General features: G+C 36.0%; 1 protein-coding gene across 3 annotated transcripts in view; it reads left to right on the forward strand.

Moving 5' to 3' along the window:
• LOC148940139 (RING finger protein unkempt homolog) overlaps positions 1-15,827 on the forward strand; it is a 96,388-nt gene that overhangs the window by 74,459 nt on the left and 6,102 nt on the right. For all 3 annotated transcript variants that reach the window (XM_089105839.1, XM_089105841.1, XM_089105840.1), the window contains 4 exons: positions 2,293-2,593; positions 6,749-7,005; positions 9,091-9,246; positions 12,282-12,437. In XM_089105839.1, coding sequence (XP_088961965.1) covers positions 2,293-2,593; positions 6,749-7,005; positions 9,091-9,246; positions 12,282-12,437 — 870 coding nt within the window. The remainder of the gene's footprint in view (positions 1-2,292; positions 2,594-6,748; positions 7,006-9,090; positions 9,247-12,281; positions 12,438-15,827) is intronic.

Raw genomic sequence — 15,827 nt, forward strand, 5'->3', positions numbered from 1 at the left:
AACGGGTGGGACGCATATGTCGCTTTCCCTTTGGACGATAAAACTATACAAGTGATGTATCAAGTATAACTCACGAAAATCTTGTTAATTTTTGTCAACTTTTCAACTTTTGGGTATCCCTGCTTTCAATAAAAACAAATCAATGTACTATGGCATAAATATAATAGCTCCCGATATCCCCCCCCTCAGGATACAATCTTGATAGGATAACTTCTCTGAGTTAAATAAAAAAATAATTAACTTCTTGGCATTCCTGCTTTAAAAAAAATCGCAGCATTATCATTGGGATATTGTAGCTGCCTACCCCCCCCCCCCCGTCTGGATACCACTTTGATAGGATGCTGTCTCTGCTTTAAATTAAACAAAAATTAAATTTTTGGCACTCCTGCTTTAATTAAAAAAAAATCAAGATATGATAATTTAAATGTAATACCTCCTTACCCCCCCCCCCCTCTGGATGCCCCCATTATAAGATACCATCTCATATTTACATCAGAAGAATAATTTACGTAGTAATTAATTAGACCCTATCATGGTTGTAACAAACAAGCAAACTAACTTCAAACCTCTCAGTGTTCCTTGAAAAAAAAATTGAGGGTATGAGTAAAGGGGTACAAAGACAACAACAAAATGTCGAAATTATTCGAATACACCTCGAATTCTTAGAAAAATGAGTCATAGTTTCGCCGTGACATTCAAAAAGATCGAAAGAATCTAATTAAAAAGGAGCACACACAAAGCCAAATTAGGCCCGTAGCCTTTAAGAAATTGTAAAATACCCCAGAGAATGAACACATCTCACTGGGGTGTGCTGGGTCTCTCAAAATCTTTCTATAATTTCTCGGAGGCTTTGATATCGTTTTCTTTCTCACCCACTTAGAGCGAAAAAAATAATTATCCTGTTGACATGACTGCTCCCAATAAAAAAAAAATGAGGTACCAAAATTTAAAAGGGATAGCCGCCTATCCCCCCCCCCCCTATATAAACAAAATAAAAATTTATTTATGATTAAAATTTTGGGGTAAATGTCGGTTAAATATTTGATTCTCCAACCTTGTACATAGCTTAGTCTATAACTAAATTTTTTCTCAATAGAAGGTTGTTTTTGGATGGGGTAAAGATGTTGCAAGAAGATGACTATATTTTCTATCAGACATTCAGCATTTGAGAATTAAAAAATAGGAAAATCTTAGAAAAAAATAAAAAAAGGAAAACAAACTCTGCAAACTCACAATTCAGCTGTAGAACCCATCTGTCGGCTATCGGTATCAAAATCCTACTAAAGCCTGAAGTTGTATAGTAGTGAATGCATTTTACAATTCTATTCAACTTGAAAATAAAATTCTTGACTACGAATGATGTAAGAAATAGCGATTGGGAAACTGCATTCGAAATGATTTAAACTCATTTCCTAAAGACAATACTTGTTTTGTCAACATATGAAGAACTGATTATATTGCAATGTTTGCAATTGGATATCCCATCTGTTTGGTTTTTATGCAAAGTAAAAAAAGAAACGAAAATTAATGAACAAGAGAATAGTGAAGAATTATGGTATGCAAAGTAATGTTTGGCAGGGCAAGTCACTGGTGATAAATCGCTAGGGGTGGCACCGTGATTGCGTGATTTTCGGAGATTCGGGGAACCAAATTTTTTTTCGGGGTGACGGACAGATTTTCGGGAAAATTCGGGGATAGTGCAAGCCCTGCTTGATTTCTAATCAGGAAAATCGAAATACTAAAATACATGAGACGGAAAGGCTCCGACTTTGCAGTTGACGCAATAAATGATTGCCGCAAAATGAATTCAAAATCGCCCAAACGCCGCCGTCTTTGCCAGTAGTCGTGTCCCTGTGGCGTGCCGGCGGCGTAGCAATACTTCGGCGGTGGTTAAGCAGGCCTCTCGTTGGTGGCTTTCGGTCGATTCCCCGGTGTGCCGCCAGGGTCTAATATATACATATATATATATATATATATATATATATATATATATATATATATATATATATATATATATATATATATATATATATATATATATATATATTAATCAAATGTACGAGTATATATATATACTATTATGTAGCTTATATTAATCAAATGTAGTCTATATATATTTATCATAAATATACACTTCTGGCAATTTTTTATGCAACTAGTTGCCAAGACTTGTTTTATGTCATTAGGTAATGGATTTCACCACTTGTCTTGAAAAAAATATCTGTAACTCATGTAGTCATTCTGACTTTTCATCCAGAAATTTTTTTTAATTTTCCTTTTTTTGTTACATAGACAAAATCTGTTGATTCTGGTGTAGCTGGAAATATGTCTACAAACGAAGATCATCGCACCAATTCATCTGGGATCTACGGCAGTTTTGGTGGCTTAGGGTCTATTGGAAGTCCTTTACTCACATCATTAAGGTCGGTAGGATCACCAATGATTCAACGTTTCGCACAACAGGAAGTAGGAGACAATGTCAATGCTCTGGGAAGTGCTCTGGAAGAACTGGCAATGGAAGATGCTTTCGGTAATTGTCTTGAAAGTGATAGACTTGCGAGGGACTCCTTAGCGGCTGGTCTTGCCTCCTCAGGTAAACTTTATTTTATAAACATTGTGATATCATTGAAAAGGGTCAGAAATTTGTTATTATTAGTATTATATGTTAAATAAGTATCTCAATTTGCACTTCGAAGAAGTATAAGGTCCACTAGGGTCTGTGTGGATCCGTGTTTTAGTTTAAGCTCAGAAGATAACACGATCCGTAGGTATCCCTGTGTCGGAGACGTGAGATATCAACAAGCATTGAAAGCACACTAATTGCAGTTGACACGAAAGACATAGTTATATTTGATCTTTATGTGTGAAGGGTGACCAGGGAACTTTTTCCTGGGGTGGGCGTCAAAAGCAGAAATTGTTTAGGCCACCGCATTTACGCACACCGCTCTTTGAGGGGCGAAATCTTTCTTCTCATTGTATGTAGGTATGTCCGAAGTGCTTTTGCTTGCATATGATTTTGAGTATGTCAAATAGGGTAAAAATCACAAGCAAATTATGGTTGAGAAGAAAGGAAAAGCTATCTGTGGGAGGAGGGGTGACCAGGGAATTTTTCCGGGGAAGAGGGGGTCAAAACAGATAATTTTTTGATTTTTAAAAAGTGTATGTAACTGCTGTCTTTTTTCACATTGATAAAAAGCTAAGCAAAAGTGCAACATTTGCTACTAAAAATGTGATAATCTGGAACTTTGAAAGTTTCTAGAACATGTATCTTCTTTTTTTTATTTAGAAAAAAAAAACTTTGCCCAATTTCGTCTATACAATGCTGCGGTATTTGGCTAAGCTGCCTTTTACTTTTTTCTGTTCTGTAGTTCTGGATGGCCTTTTCTGACTTTTATCGTATCCATGGCCGTCTATCTATGATCGTATTCATGATTTTGTTCGAGGGGGGGGGGCATTAAAAACTTAACGGAACGCTACAAAAATTTGTCTGGATGTAATCTGTGTTACTTTTGTATGAGTTGGGCCAAATTTTCAGGGGGGTAGACCCTGTCCCCTCTTCCCCTACGGATACGGGCTTACTACCATTGTAGTCTTCTAGTAATCATGCTTAATGTGACTTGGTTTAAATAGCTAAGCATCTTCTCTTTGTTAAACTTGGTAATTTGATTATCATTAAAATAAGCTCAAATCATGTTTGCCAGCGCGATAAGGCGGTAAAAACCTCCTGTAGACATCTTGGTTGGTGGTTCCGTGGCTTAGCTTTGATTGGATGTTACCCCAACTCAGCCTTTTCTCAATCCTTATCGAAAACCCTCATTGAGTTTATTGAGGGTATTTTAATGGACAGTTAGCTCAAACGAAGCTGTTTCATCGGGTGACAGTGAAATCTTTCACTATTCTGTCCTCAGACGTCAGTGAAGATTCATCTTTTGTCTGTGGCGTCCTGTCTTGACTGGCCTAAAAACGAGTAAAGAAAAGATTCTCATCATTAGCGTTGAGCAGTTTTGTCCTGACCAAGTTAACCTTTTCCTCCTGTATATGAGAGTTGGTAAGTTTAGAAATTTAAACTAGTATTAATAGGGTATTTCTTGAAAGCTGGGTGCAAGCTTAGCAGCCTCCATTGGAACTGTCCAGAGCTTCGATACTTTCAGGTATTTGGGTGGTGCAAGAATTATAGTAGTGCACATCTGAGAACGGAGGACAATAATGTGTGCTTGGTTGGTGATTGGTGTGCATGCAGTAACAATACTTTTTTTTATTATTGTTCTTAAATTCGTAGTGCCAGATATAATTAAATGTCTAATTTGCCGCTAGTCTTTTATTAAGATTTTAGATGACTGTTAAACCTTCTTTCAAAAGAGTCAACAGAGAAATTTTTAGGGATAACTTTTCAAAAAGGCCATTCCAGATCGAAGCGTAACGTCGAGTGAAGCTGTTCTTCAAATATTCTGTTCTCACCGTGCCAAACTGAAGTAACAGATTAGCGAAAAGGAGCTTTCCCCAAAGTTTTTACTAAGATTTAAAGCTAAGCTGAACCTACTTCAGCTCTTTTTTCACAAATCTAGCTTGTCCCATGTCTAAAGACTCCAATAAGAGACCAAATTATCAAGGCTAAGTCATTTTTGGCTGTAATAATATTATATTAGATAATGTTAATCTCTCAAAAAAGTCTGTCACAAGCTCTAATAAAGTCGAATTTGCAAGATTGAAACAGCAAAGAAGAACGAACAAACCTTAGAAATTGTTTAAAACCGACACAGGTCATGTAAAAAATAATCATATAAAAATTTAGGTTGTTGGGTAAAAATAAAAAAAGAGACTACACAAACAAAATCCAAAAGTGATTGAAGTGATCAAAACCAGTCTGTCACAAGCTCTAATAAAGTCGAATTTGCAAGATTGAAACAGCAAAGAAGAACGAACAAACCTTAGAAATTGTTTAAAACCGACACAGGTCATGTAAAAAATAATCATATAAAAATTTAGGTTGTTGGGTAAAAATAAAAAAAAAGAGACTACACAAACAAAATCCAAAAGTGATTGAAGTGATCAAAACCTTTGTGTAATGAACGGCAAAGAGGGAGGAGGGGAGGCTCGATAATATTGCATATCACATGCGTGGATACGACGCGATAAGATAATGCTTCAATGATAAACCCTTATCGCAAGCTTTAAAAAAATAGCTCAATTCGTGCTTCACACCAAACAATATTAAAATCCAAACTGAATCACAAGCATTGTGCAGGGCAAAAATTTAGCAATAGAATTATAGATTAAATAATAGAAAAAATTGATAACTGAAAAAAGCTTGTGTCAAGTCTTTAGAAATACTACATCCTGCAATAGTATTGCATCTATTTTTGAGCTGCGTTTCCTTTATAAGTTTTGACAGATTTCCGCCTTCGAGAGATCAAGGTATTATACCCCATTACAGAGCTTGTTGATGCATCTCAAGAAATTGTGGAGAAATAGGATGCTCTCATGGATTAGTTCAAAAGATTAAATTCTTGGGAAAAGCTGGAATTGATTAAGTTTAGTGGCTACTGCAAGATATCTAGCAGTCTCAAGTTTGGCATGGTTACAGTATTAGTCCTCTTTGTCATACCTTTTTAGAAGCTATTTGCTCAGCTCACTGAATTATTTTAGCATGATAAACCACTTGTGCACATTATGTATGGCAAAATTTTTTGACTAATAAAGCTGAAACCACTAGGTGTTTTTTTTCTGTTGAGGGGCTTAGCCGATATTCTAAAGGGAAAGTAGACTTCCTGAATTTGGCCGTTTAAGAAGAAATTTCCTTTGTCCTACAAGAGAGGACAAAATGTCTCAAATTAGTTCCATGTGAATTCTGGAGCTACATTTGATAAGTGGAACTTTTTATAAATGATACCGAGTTTGTCTGAGTGCAATGTTTCATCAAAAATTGATGTTTTGTGCAGGTCCTGATACTCTGAAGAAATATTAAGGACAGGTTATAAACATCCTTAAGTCTTGAAGATAGTCGCATGGGAATCTTTTCCATTGAATATGGTTTTCCCCAGTCAGGATGAATTAGGACTAATGGGGAATCTTATGAAAATGAATAGACTGTCAAACTAGCAATCTCTAATGCTCTAACGAGCTTTGGACAAGCCTCATTACTGGCTTTTTACCAGCTAAGGTTAGCTTTGATTACCAAAGGGTAATTGTCTTTTCTGACGGAATGCTCGCTTGAGCTACAAGCTGCACCCTGAAGTTAGGGGCACTAGGCAAGCTAAATAGGAGTCTAGATGGAAAGAAGAATAAAAGCCAGAAAATGCTAGGAAAGAAGATATTGGTTAGAATATGGTCATTTAACTCCTGGAAGAAGATTTGACTGTAGAGGTCAGTTGAGATGAAGAGGAAAGTAGCAGAAACCAGAAAAGCTATCTTTCCTTTGGTCTTATTTTGTCAAAAGAAACAAGTACAGTAGAGAAGTATTTGCTGTCTTGTACTATTTTAATTGAAGTTAAAGCATATAATTGAGCATAGAAATTAATCAGAATAAAGTAATGAATATATCCAACAAAGGTAAAATCACCGACTTGCCCTTTGTCTCTATCAATGACAGCTTCAGAGATACACCAGTCATACTCTTGGGTGCATCATTGGTTCAAAAAAATTTTATATTTTGACATTAAAGAGCTCGAAGTTAATATCACAAACAATCCATATGTATAGATATTGTTTATATATATTAGCTAAGAATTAAAAGTTTTCTTATTTTTAGTTGGGAGTTCAGCCCCAGTGAATATACCCAGGGCTGGAGGGAATTCCCACAGAATTCTTTCACCTCCGTCTCCTCCTTTCATGGCGCGACAGAATAGTTTATCTTACGGCCAGTCTACATTTAGCTATGGAAGCAGTCACGTCACCGTTGGTAGCATGTCCTCAAATCATGCTGGAAGCTGTGGAAGTCACAATGTTTATGATCAGGGTGCTATGTCAGCTTATAGTAGCTCATTGGGGAATAATAATAATATTGAGGTGCGTTAAAATCTTTATTTGGGAATAGACGCGCTGTAGTCATTAAAGGATGTAGTCATTAAAGATGTATGTAGGTGTCCTTTGAGGGGGAGGGGGTATTTTTTAAAAAAAAAAGCGCTTGAATGATTGGGTGTATCTCGTCAGTCTCGGTGCACTCCCCCTCTTCTTTACAGGTATAGAGAGATTAACCTCCTTCCTAGAGTATGGAGAGATCAGATTAAAAGTTCTTTTTAAACTCACCCACATATGGGTGAGGTTGGGGGTAGGGGAGAAGGCAGACCTTGTACAAAAAATTAAAGTTTGCGACCTAAAGACGCATTTACAATCAACATGAAATGAAAATATATAATAGCGGGTTTTAACTGTTTAATTAAGCGTTTTATTCTTTTTTAACATGTTGTAATTTCACTTTGATTGTAAATGGAAAGGCATTGTGGTCTAAACATTGGTTTAGACCACAAAGCCTCTTTTTTAACAATTACAATTACTCTTTTTTTATCGTATATTTGCCAACTTTTTTTACTTATTCTTGTGCGGTTGTCTTTGTTTTTATGTTCGCTAATCGATGTATCTTGGTCTCCTTACTGTAAGAGAAGGGATGCTACACATTTATTATTGTAGTGGTTATTTTTCATGCATTGTAAAAAATAAGCTGAAATGATACTTTTTTTTTTTTTTTTTTTTTTTTTTTTTTTTTTTTTTTTTTTTTTTAGTGGCCTGTTCGTAGAATTGGAATTTAAAGAATTTTTGTTTTTTAATGGTGTAAATTGGCCACCGTAACCGGGACTTTTTATAGTTTCTTATAGTTTTAGAGGTGGCAGTACAATTATGCAAAGACCACCCTTCGGCTGCTATTTTTATGTAATTTAAGTGTAGGTGGCATTTAGTTTTTTGTAAATGTTTCAATAGTTATTTTTGTATTTTGATTTAATGGTGCCACTGAGAGGAGATGAGATTAAACAAAAAAAATTTACTTTATTTAGTAAACTCTCTGAATTTGGTATTTAACAATACTTTTCAAATTTAAAAATACTATTGTTATTTTACATGGGTGGGAAATTATCTGCGGGGGATGGGGGAATTTTCTATATCAAAATCTAATTTGATTTGCATATTTTTTCCCGACTCTTTCCATATGTAATCGAAACAAATTAATTAGGTAATTTAATCATTTATACAAGCGTAGATTAAAAGACAATTTTCTTCAGCCTGGGAGTAACTCTATTGTGAAAAACAAGATGTTTTAAAAGAATTGATTTTTGCATTAATTTTCCTTTAATATCCTTTCTTTTAAGATTGCAACAAAGTGAGACGGTTAAGCTAGTTGGTAATATTTTTTAAATAGGTATTCGTTTTTTTTTAGATAGGATAGGTGTAGATAGGCTTTTGATTTTTTTAAATTTTTCTTGAGGCATTAGAGAAATGTTTACAAGCAGACATACTTGCAGGAGTTCACATGAAGATGTCGCATGGTCGTGTCTGTTTGACAGATTATACTGTCTTCTATCTGAAATAGCTGAAGGCTCGCTCAGCTTTTGTTTAAGCAGATACATTATTTTTTGTATTTACTAATCTGAACTCATTAGGCTTAAGAATGTAGTTCTTGAAAAAAAGAAGTAGCAGTAGAATAAAAGAAAAAGCACTTGTTCTTACTCTCTCTTTCTCTCACTCTCTCTCTTTCTCTCCCTCTTTCTCTCTCTTTCTGCCCCTCTGTTTCTCTTTTCCTCTCTCTCTCACTCTCTCCCACTCTCTCTCTCTCTCAATCTCTCTCACTCTCTCTCTCTCTCTCTCTCTCTCTCTCTCTCTCTCTCTCTCTCTCTCTCTCTCTCTCTCTCTCTCTCTCTCTCTCTCTCTCTCTCTCTCTCTCTCTCTCTCTCTCTCTCTCTCTCTCTCTGTCTTTCTTCCTTATCACCTCTCTCTCTCTATGTATCTATCCATCTTTCTCTTCTTTTCTTACTTTTCTTTTTAAGGAGTTTATGAGTAGGAGCTAGCCAAACTTTAATTCTCTTGTTGCTAGATAACAGTGCAATAATTTGGTGGTATCGTACCTCGTATGAATTGGCCTATGTTTTTTTTTTTTTTTAGGTTATTAGGCTCAAAGAAGAATTATCAAATTATAAAGCTAAATTAAGTGCATGGGATGCAGGCATAGCCCAAGCGAGGCTTGCTTGTGAGGCTTGGAAACGGGAGGCTGAGGATGCCAGGGTCAGAGCCACTCGCGCAGAGCAGCAGAGAGATGATGTAAGCTTTTTTTGTATTTATTTCCACCAAGGTGAGTGCAAATTGCCTGATTAGTTGGGTTTTTTCTAAGTGAAATACTTCGACATTCAGCTTGACGATTAAAAAAAAACACATAGGTTTCAAGGGATTCTTATTCTAAGAAAAGAGATTCTTAGTGAAATCTGTTTATGCTCTAATTAAAAGAAAGCTCTGCTTTTTTGAATATTTATTTTTAAACAAACTGAAATATATATATCCAATCATTCTTCTTTAAGCCACATTCCGGCAGGAGTGGAAGTTGCTTCGGTTGCTGAATTTTGCTCTGCTATATGGAAGAAATGATCGTCCTTGTTGACCAGCTCTCTATTGCCAAACGTAAAGCAGATCGTTCCCGAACGGGGTGGTACGATGTTATAAGAAAAGATTTAAGGGAAATGGGAACTTCTTGGGAGGGAGGTTGTGAATACATTAGGATGGAGGAAGAGCGTGTCTGATGTTTTTACCTCCGGGGCTTGCTGCTGCAGTAAGTTGTTGGTAGTATTAGTAGTCTTAGAAAATGTCTTCGAGTGGGCAAATATACTGTTTCTGGATCAGAGGTGGAAAATCCGACTCTCCAACCGGGGAAATTATTTTAAAAATAAAAGAAAGCTTTCTGTTTGTGCAGTGATAAAAGTGTATTGTTGTTGTTCTTTTTCAGTCAAGAGCTATTTTTTATTTTTTTGTTTTCTTTGAAAAGTTCTCCATTACAGTGTTTTAAACATCAAAGGGTCCAAATTTGAGTTTTTTGTTTTTTTTTTGCAAAGAAGGGGGCAGGCTTTTGAGAAAAATCAAATTCACTTCCTTCTTTAGACTTCTTAGAAAAATCAAATTCACTTCAATTTTAGATTCTTCTTAAAAATAGAGGTATTCTTTATTCGCTAAAGGCGAATAAAAATAAAAATAATAAAAATATACATGGATTTAAAAATTAAGATGGATACAGAGGAAAAATTAAACAGCTTCCAAAAACTTTTCTAACAAAATCTACCCCTCCCCCTGTTCTCGTAGATTCCAAATATGCAATATTTTGTAGAGGGTTTAGAATTTTTGAACAAACTCTCCTCGTGTCACCCTAACTGGGGTTGGAGGGGAGGGGGCTTGAAGATTGAGTATATACATAGAGTTTTGACAACTCAAAAGTTTGGATGGTACAGTTTTGAATCTGGTGCACAATTATCAAGTTTTATCCAAAAACATTTCTAACAAAGTCTAGCCCTCTCCCTGTTCCTGTAGATTCCAAATATGCATTATTTTGTAGAGGGTTTAGAATTTTTGAACAAACTCTCCTCGTGTCACCCTAACTGGGGTTGGAGGGGAGGGGGCTTGAAGATTGAGTATATACATAGAGTTTTGACAACTTAAAGTTTTGGATGGTACAGTTTTGAATCTGGTGCACAATTATCAAGTTTTATCACTTCCTGACCAACTTCATTCTCTCATCATGTCGGTGAGCACAGCAAGTGGAACATTTTTACTTTTGTCTTTGGACAATTGTATATCGTTTTAGCGTTATACAATTGTATATCGTATATGATATATAAATCGTATATTGTGCTGGTTAAGTTTAAAGTTGAGTATAAGATTTTACTAATGCCGAGATTTGGCTAGTTTCAATTTGAACCACTCCGATTTTCCATCGGACTTTCTGAGTGCCTGAAAAAGCTTATGAAAACTTTTGATTGGCTATAATTTAAATTGGCAATTATATATTTATTCTTCCTCTGTGTAATTCTTGGTTACAGCAGTACGTACATTGTAAGTTGTGTAGATGTAAGTAAACTTGAAGACTCGTGGAAAGAGTACGATTATTTATGTTAAATTTGCTGTTCAATTAGATCTTTTCACCTAAAATTCACTTTCTTTTAACATGTAATTCGGTGGATTATAAATAATTTGCTGTTAATTATTTGCCATGCAATGAGTCACCTTTTAGTCACTTAACTTGAGTACCTGCATTTGCAAGTTTCTTCTTTTTTTCTTTTTTCTTTTTTTTTTGATATGGTTGAATTTAATACTGATTACTAGAAAATCAATCTGAAACTGAATAAAAAAAACTTCATTTTTCTCTTTTTTCCAGTTCTATTACATTTTTTAATATTGATTTCCTCCTTATGGTAAGTTCATTTATACCCGTGAAACAGATTCTTTGCCTTTAATGGTGTAGCTCGCTCTATCTTGATGAAATATTGGAAATCAGAATGGAGTGTATCATAGATGCACAATGAAAATAATTCTTTGTATTCCAGGGTGGTTCAGTACCACTGTTATATTTGGGGGAGCGCAAAAAAGTGGACGGAAAAATACTCTGTTCGACTTTTCTACCTAAAACAAAAACGGTAGTTTGTTTACCGCAACATTTTTTTTTTTCACTGAAAACAATTTTTCCCGTCTGTTTGAACTTACCATAAATCAACATATTTTTTATCTAGTCTTTATTGCGGCTAAGTGATGGTGCTATTGTCTTTTTTTCCTTTTTTTTGTGTGTGTGTTTTTTTTCTATATTGGAAACCCAACTTTGTATCTCCCCTTTCTGTCTCTGTCTGTCTGTCTGCCCCCCTCTCTCTCTCTCTCTCTCTCTCTCTCTCTCTCTCTCTCTCTCTCTCTCTCTCTCTCTCTCTCTCTCTCTCTCTCTCTCTCTCTCTCTCTCTCTCTCTCTCTCTCTCTCTCTCTCTCTCTCTCTCTCTCTCTCTCTCTCTCTCTCTCTCTCTCTCTCTCTCTCTCTCTCTCTCTCTCTCTCTCTCTCTCTCTCTCTCTCTCTCTCTCTCTCTCTCTCTCTCTCTCTCTCTCTCTCTCTCTCTCTCTCTCTCTCTATCCCTTCCTCCCTCTGTCTCTTTCTCTATTTTTTTTACAGCAGCCGTTATTACGACTGAAAAACTGTTCTTCCAAGCTGTTTAAACTTACCGCTAATTGAAGTATACTTCTGTTTTAGGCTGTACTGCGACTACACGCTCTTGAACATCAATTTTAATGGTAAGTTTAAATCTGGCATTAACTGTGATACTATTTTTCTGTTCTAGGCCGTATCGCGACTAAATGTTCTTGAACAACAAGTAGGGAGCCTGAAGGTTTTAGCCTGTCCTGGTGGAATAGAGCAATATGCTTCAGAAACTTCCCAATCAACTTTAAAATCCTTAGAAATACAATTGAAAGCTATTTTAGACAAGGTTTCAGAGGTATGGCAAGCTTTTCTTTTACCTGCTTTTGTTTTGTTTTTTTTTGTGGATGTGCGTTTTTTTTAGTTTTCATACAAAAGAAACACTGGAAAAGCCCACTCCATTCATAACTTCACCCTCCCTCCCAACACATTCAAGAACGTTCTGCTTTTTGTTTACCCTAGTGATATAACCAAAGCGTAGTTATTGACAACCTATCATGTTTCTTCCTTAAACATGATCTCGCCCTTTAACCCTTTATTTTTGCTATAGCCCTAGACAAAGGGATAGAACCAGTCTGATGACTGCCTTAAATAGAGAGAAGGGGGGAGCTCTTGTCTGACTGCCACGAAATATCATGGTCTTGCTTTTATCCATTATCTTTATATAACTTGTCGTTTCTTGTATTGTTTTTTTTTACACTTCTCCCTCTCCCCAAAAAAATCGGGGATAAATTTGGGGCTCGTACATGTGCATATCTACCTGGATTGTACATGCTTCTTGTGAAAGATTCTTATGTGATTCAAGTGGCAAAAAAAAAGTAAATAAGGTAAAAATAAATAATTAAATAAGAAAAATAATTTCAAGACAACGAAACCGAAAAACCTAAAACTTCCAGATATTGAAGTTTTGAAAGTTTTTACGGTGCTGTACCCCACGAAAACCTCTTGAGTAGACACGAGAAACTTGTGAACTGAGAGGACAGGTTAAAAAATATAATTTAGTATTATTCAAATTTAGAATCAAGCGAGGTGGATTAACGTAGTAAAAAAAAAAGTTGGAAGCGATTAAGGAATAATGCCTAGATGTTTTAGCTGCTAGAAAGTAAGTACCGAGGTGTGCAAGGACTTTAATTTTTAGTTTGTTTCATTTTAGCTTGACTTGAACCATGTTGAGCCTAAGTTCAAGGATGTAGTTGTATACGTTTTGTGGTTTTTAAGAATAGGGAAAGCAATCGTTTGTGGGTAAAAATTCGAATGTTTGATTCGTGCAATTGTGTAGTTGTTCAGCTTTCAGTTCATCCTACTTAGTTTGACTCGAAATCTGTTGAGTTGTAGATCGGGCTCACATTTGTACACACTCTATTTGCAATTGTAATTTTTGTTTTCAGTTTTTCTTTTTCTTTTTTGGTTTCTCCTGAAGAAGGTTGTCGGGGATAAATTTGAAATATCTGGAAATTTATTTTTTACAGTTCTGTTGGTTTGAGGAAATTAGCTCTTTTGTTCTCACTATTCAATTTTACAGATGACGAATTGGCATTTGATTCAGTTGATAGATAAGTTTTAACGAACGCCCTATCCTTATATGACATAGCAGAGAAATACATTAAAGTGATTAATGCTATGCACAAAAATAATGCTACTGCGTTTGAGGTAGGAAGTGAGGTTAGTAGTTGATTTGTTGCAGATGCCGGTGTTAAGTAGGGCTGCGTCCCATCTTCGTTTGTATGGATTATTTGAGGGACTCTTAAGTAACACCGCAAAGGCTATAGGAGGATGTAAAATCTTCGGAGAATGTAAAATAAGGCTATAGGACAATGTAAAAATGTAAAAGAATGGGAAGATAAAAGTGTCATCGACTTCGATTATGCAGATGACTTGATTGTTCGATTGGTAAAAATTCTGGCGAAACGAATGAATTTTTAAAGGTTTTGAGAGTTCAGGTGCATGAGAAAGTTCGAATATTTACATTGAGAAGACTGGACTGCTTAGTCTTGTAATAAACGAGGGTTAAAATGGGATAGTAGGTGAGGAAGAAGTCTTTTTAAGTAGAAAGATTCACTTACCTGGGTAGTACTATTAGTGAGGGTGGTGAATGCAGTAAATATGTAAAAAAGTCGAATAGCAAGGCGCCGTAAAACAATTTGGAAGAATAGAATTAAGATTAGGAAAGTAGAAGCAATCATGACTGTGGTCCATTACGGCTCTGAAACAGGGGTGCTTTGGAAGGGAACATTTGCTAAATGTTTTCTAAGAGAGGAACTTTCCAAGGATGGTTAGGTACTCATTTGACTTCTCAAAGGAAAGCTGTACCGTAAAATGTAGTTCGATTCCTCTTTATAGGACTGTATTGAAAGAAGGACATATTGCCAAGGATTATGCTTTTTGGTTGTCCATCCCGGTCAGACGAAAAGCAGGTCATCCCCGAATCGCGTGAGAAGAGGTCATAACAGCTGATTGAAAGGACATTGAAACAACAAGCAAGGAGATAAAGAGTAAAACTTTAAATAGATCGGGCTGAAGGACGCGCTTGCGCAATTTCTCCTATGTAAAACTTGGTCGTGTATAACAGCTGCATGGTGGTTGTATACCTGCTTTTGTATTTCAAGGATTTTTCTCTGTTATGTGGTATCTATTCAGTCAATAAATCCATGAGTATTGCTTCTATACGAAAGATTAAAGGGTCTGAAGCTCAGAACTAACTGTATAGTTCTCAGGCATTTTATCGTTATAATCAACTTCTTCTCTTATTGGTGGACAGTCCAATTTGTGATGGCGTTTAGCACCAACAATGACACTTGGTGGTTTTTGTATTCATGCCTGAGAACATCTTAGTGCAATAAACAGAAACTATTGAAAAGCTAAGCAGTTCCACTGGCAAATAATGAGTCTCATAAGGCATGTAAATTGTTCAAAATAGTTATCCGTGTTTGACACCATTCAATATTATAAGGTTTAAGAACGGCCGATGGCAAACCTAACTGTTTGTTTTTATTGGAATAGGATACTGTTAACATTTTGTTTTGTTTTTTTTTCAGGACGGCGCTTAGAGGATTCTTCGGGGGATAATTAGACCTACTCTAGGGGATATTTAGACCTATTTAAAATTGTCAATATTTCCTTTTTTGGAACGTAACTCGCCTTTTTACGAGAAATTTACTGGGAATGGATATTTTTTATCGGGCAGGAGGTTTTCTAGAAAAGACTTCGTAACAAATTAACCAGTATATCGTATTCTAAATGTGCCTATGTTTGGGCTATAAGACTGGCAGGTCTACAAACTTGGAAAAGGGATGTAGATGGTGTTCTAAGACATATAATCTCAGTATTGGAATTACGCAAGCTATTACGAGTTTTACTTAGGGTCAATTGCTGCTAAATTATGCAAACACTGTATGTCATATTACTACTACTACTAACAACTCACCGCAGCACCAAGCCGCCCGAGGCAACACAGCTACGCACGCTTCTCCTCCATCCAAATCTATTCAAAACCTCCCTTTTTACACCCTCCCACGAAGTTCCCATTTCCTTTAAATCTTTCTTTATGACGTCCTCCCACCCAAGACGAGGACGACCTGCTTTCTATTTAGCACTAGACGGTTGGTCGAAAAGAACAATCTGTCATTCTTCATCCGCACAACGGGTCCTAGCCATCTCAACCTTTCTCTCATTATAGCCCTAGAGAGCG

The sequence above is a fragment of the Artemia sp. Qi Xiang Cuo genome, chromosome 20 (assembly GCF_049724085.1).
Source record: "Artemia sp. Qi Xiang Cuo chromosome 20, ASM4972408v1, whole genome shotgun sequence".
In the NCBI taxonomy this organism is placed as follows: domain Eukaryota; kingdom Metazoa; phylum Arthropoda; class Branchiopoda; order Anostraca; family Artemiidae; genus Artemia; species Artemia sp. Qi Xiang Cuo.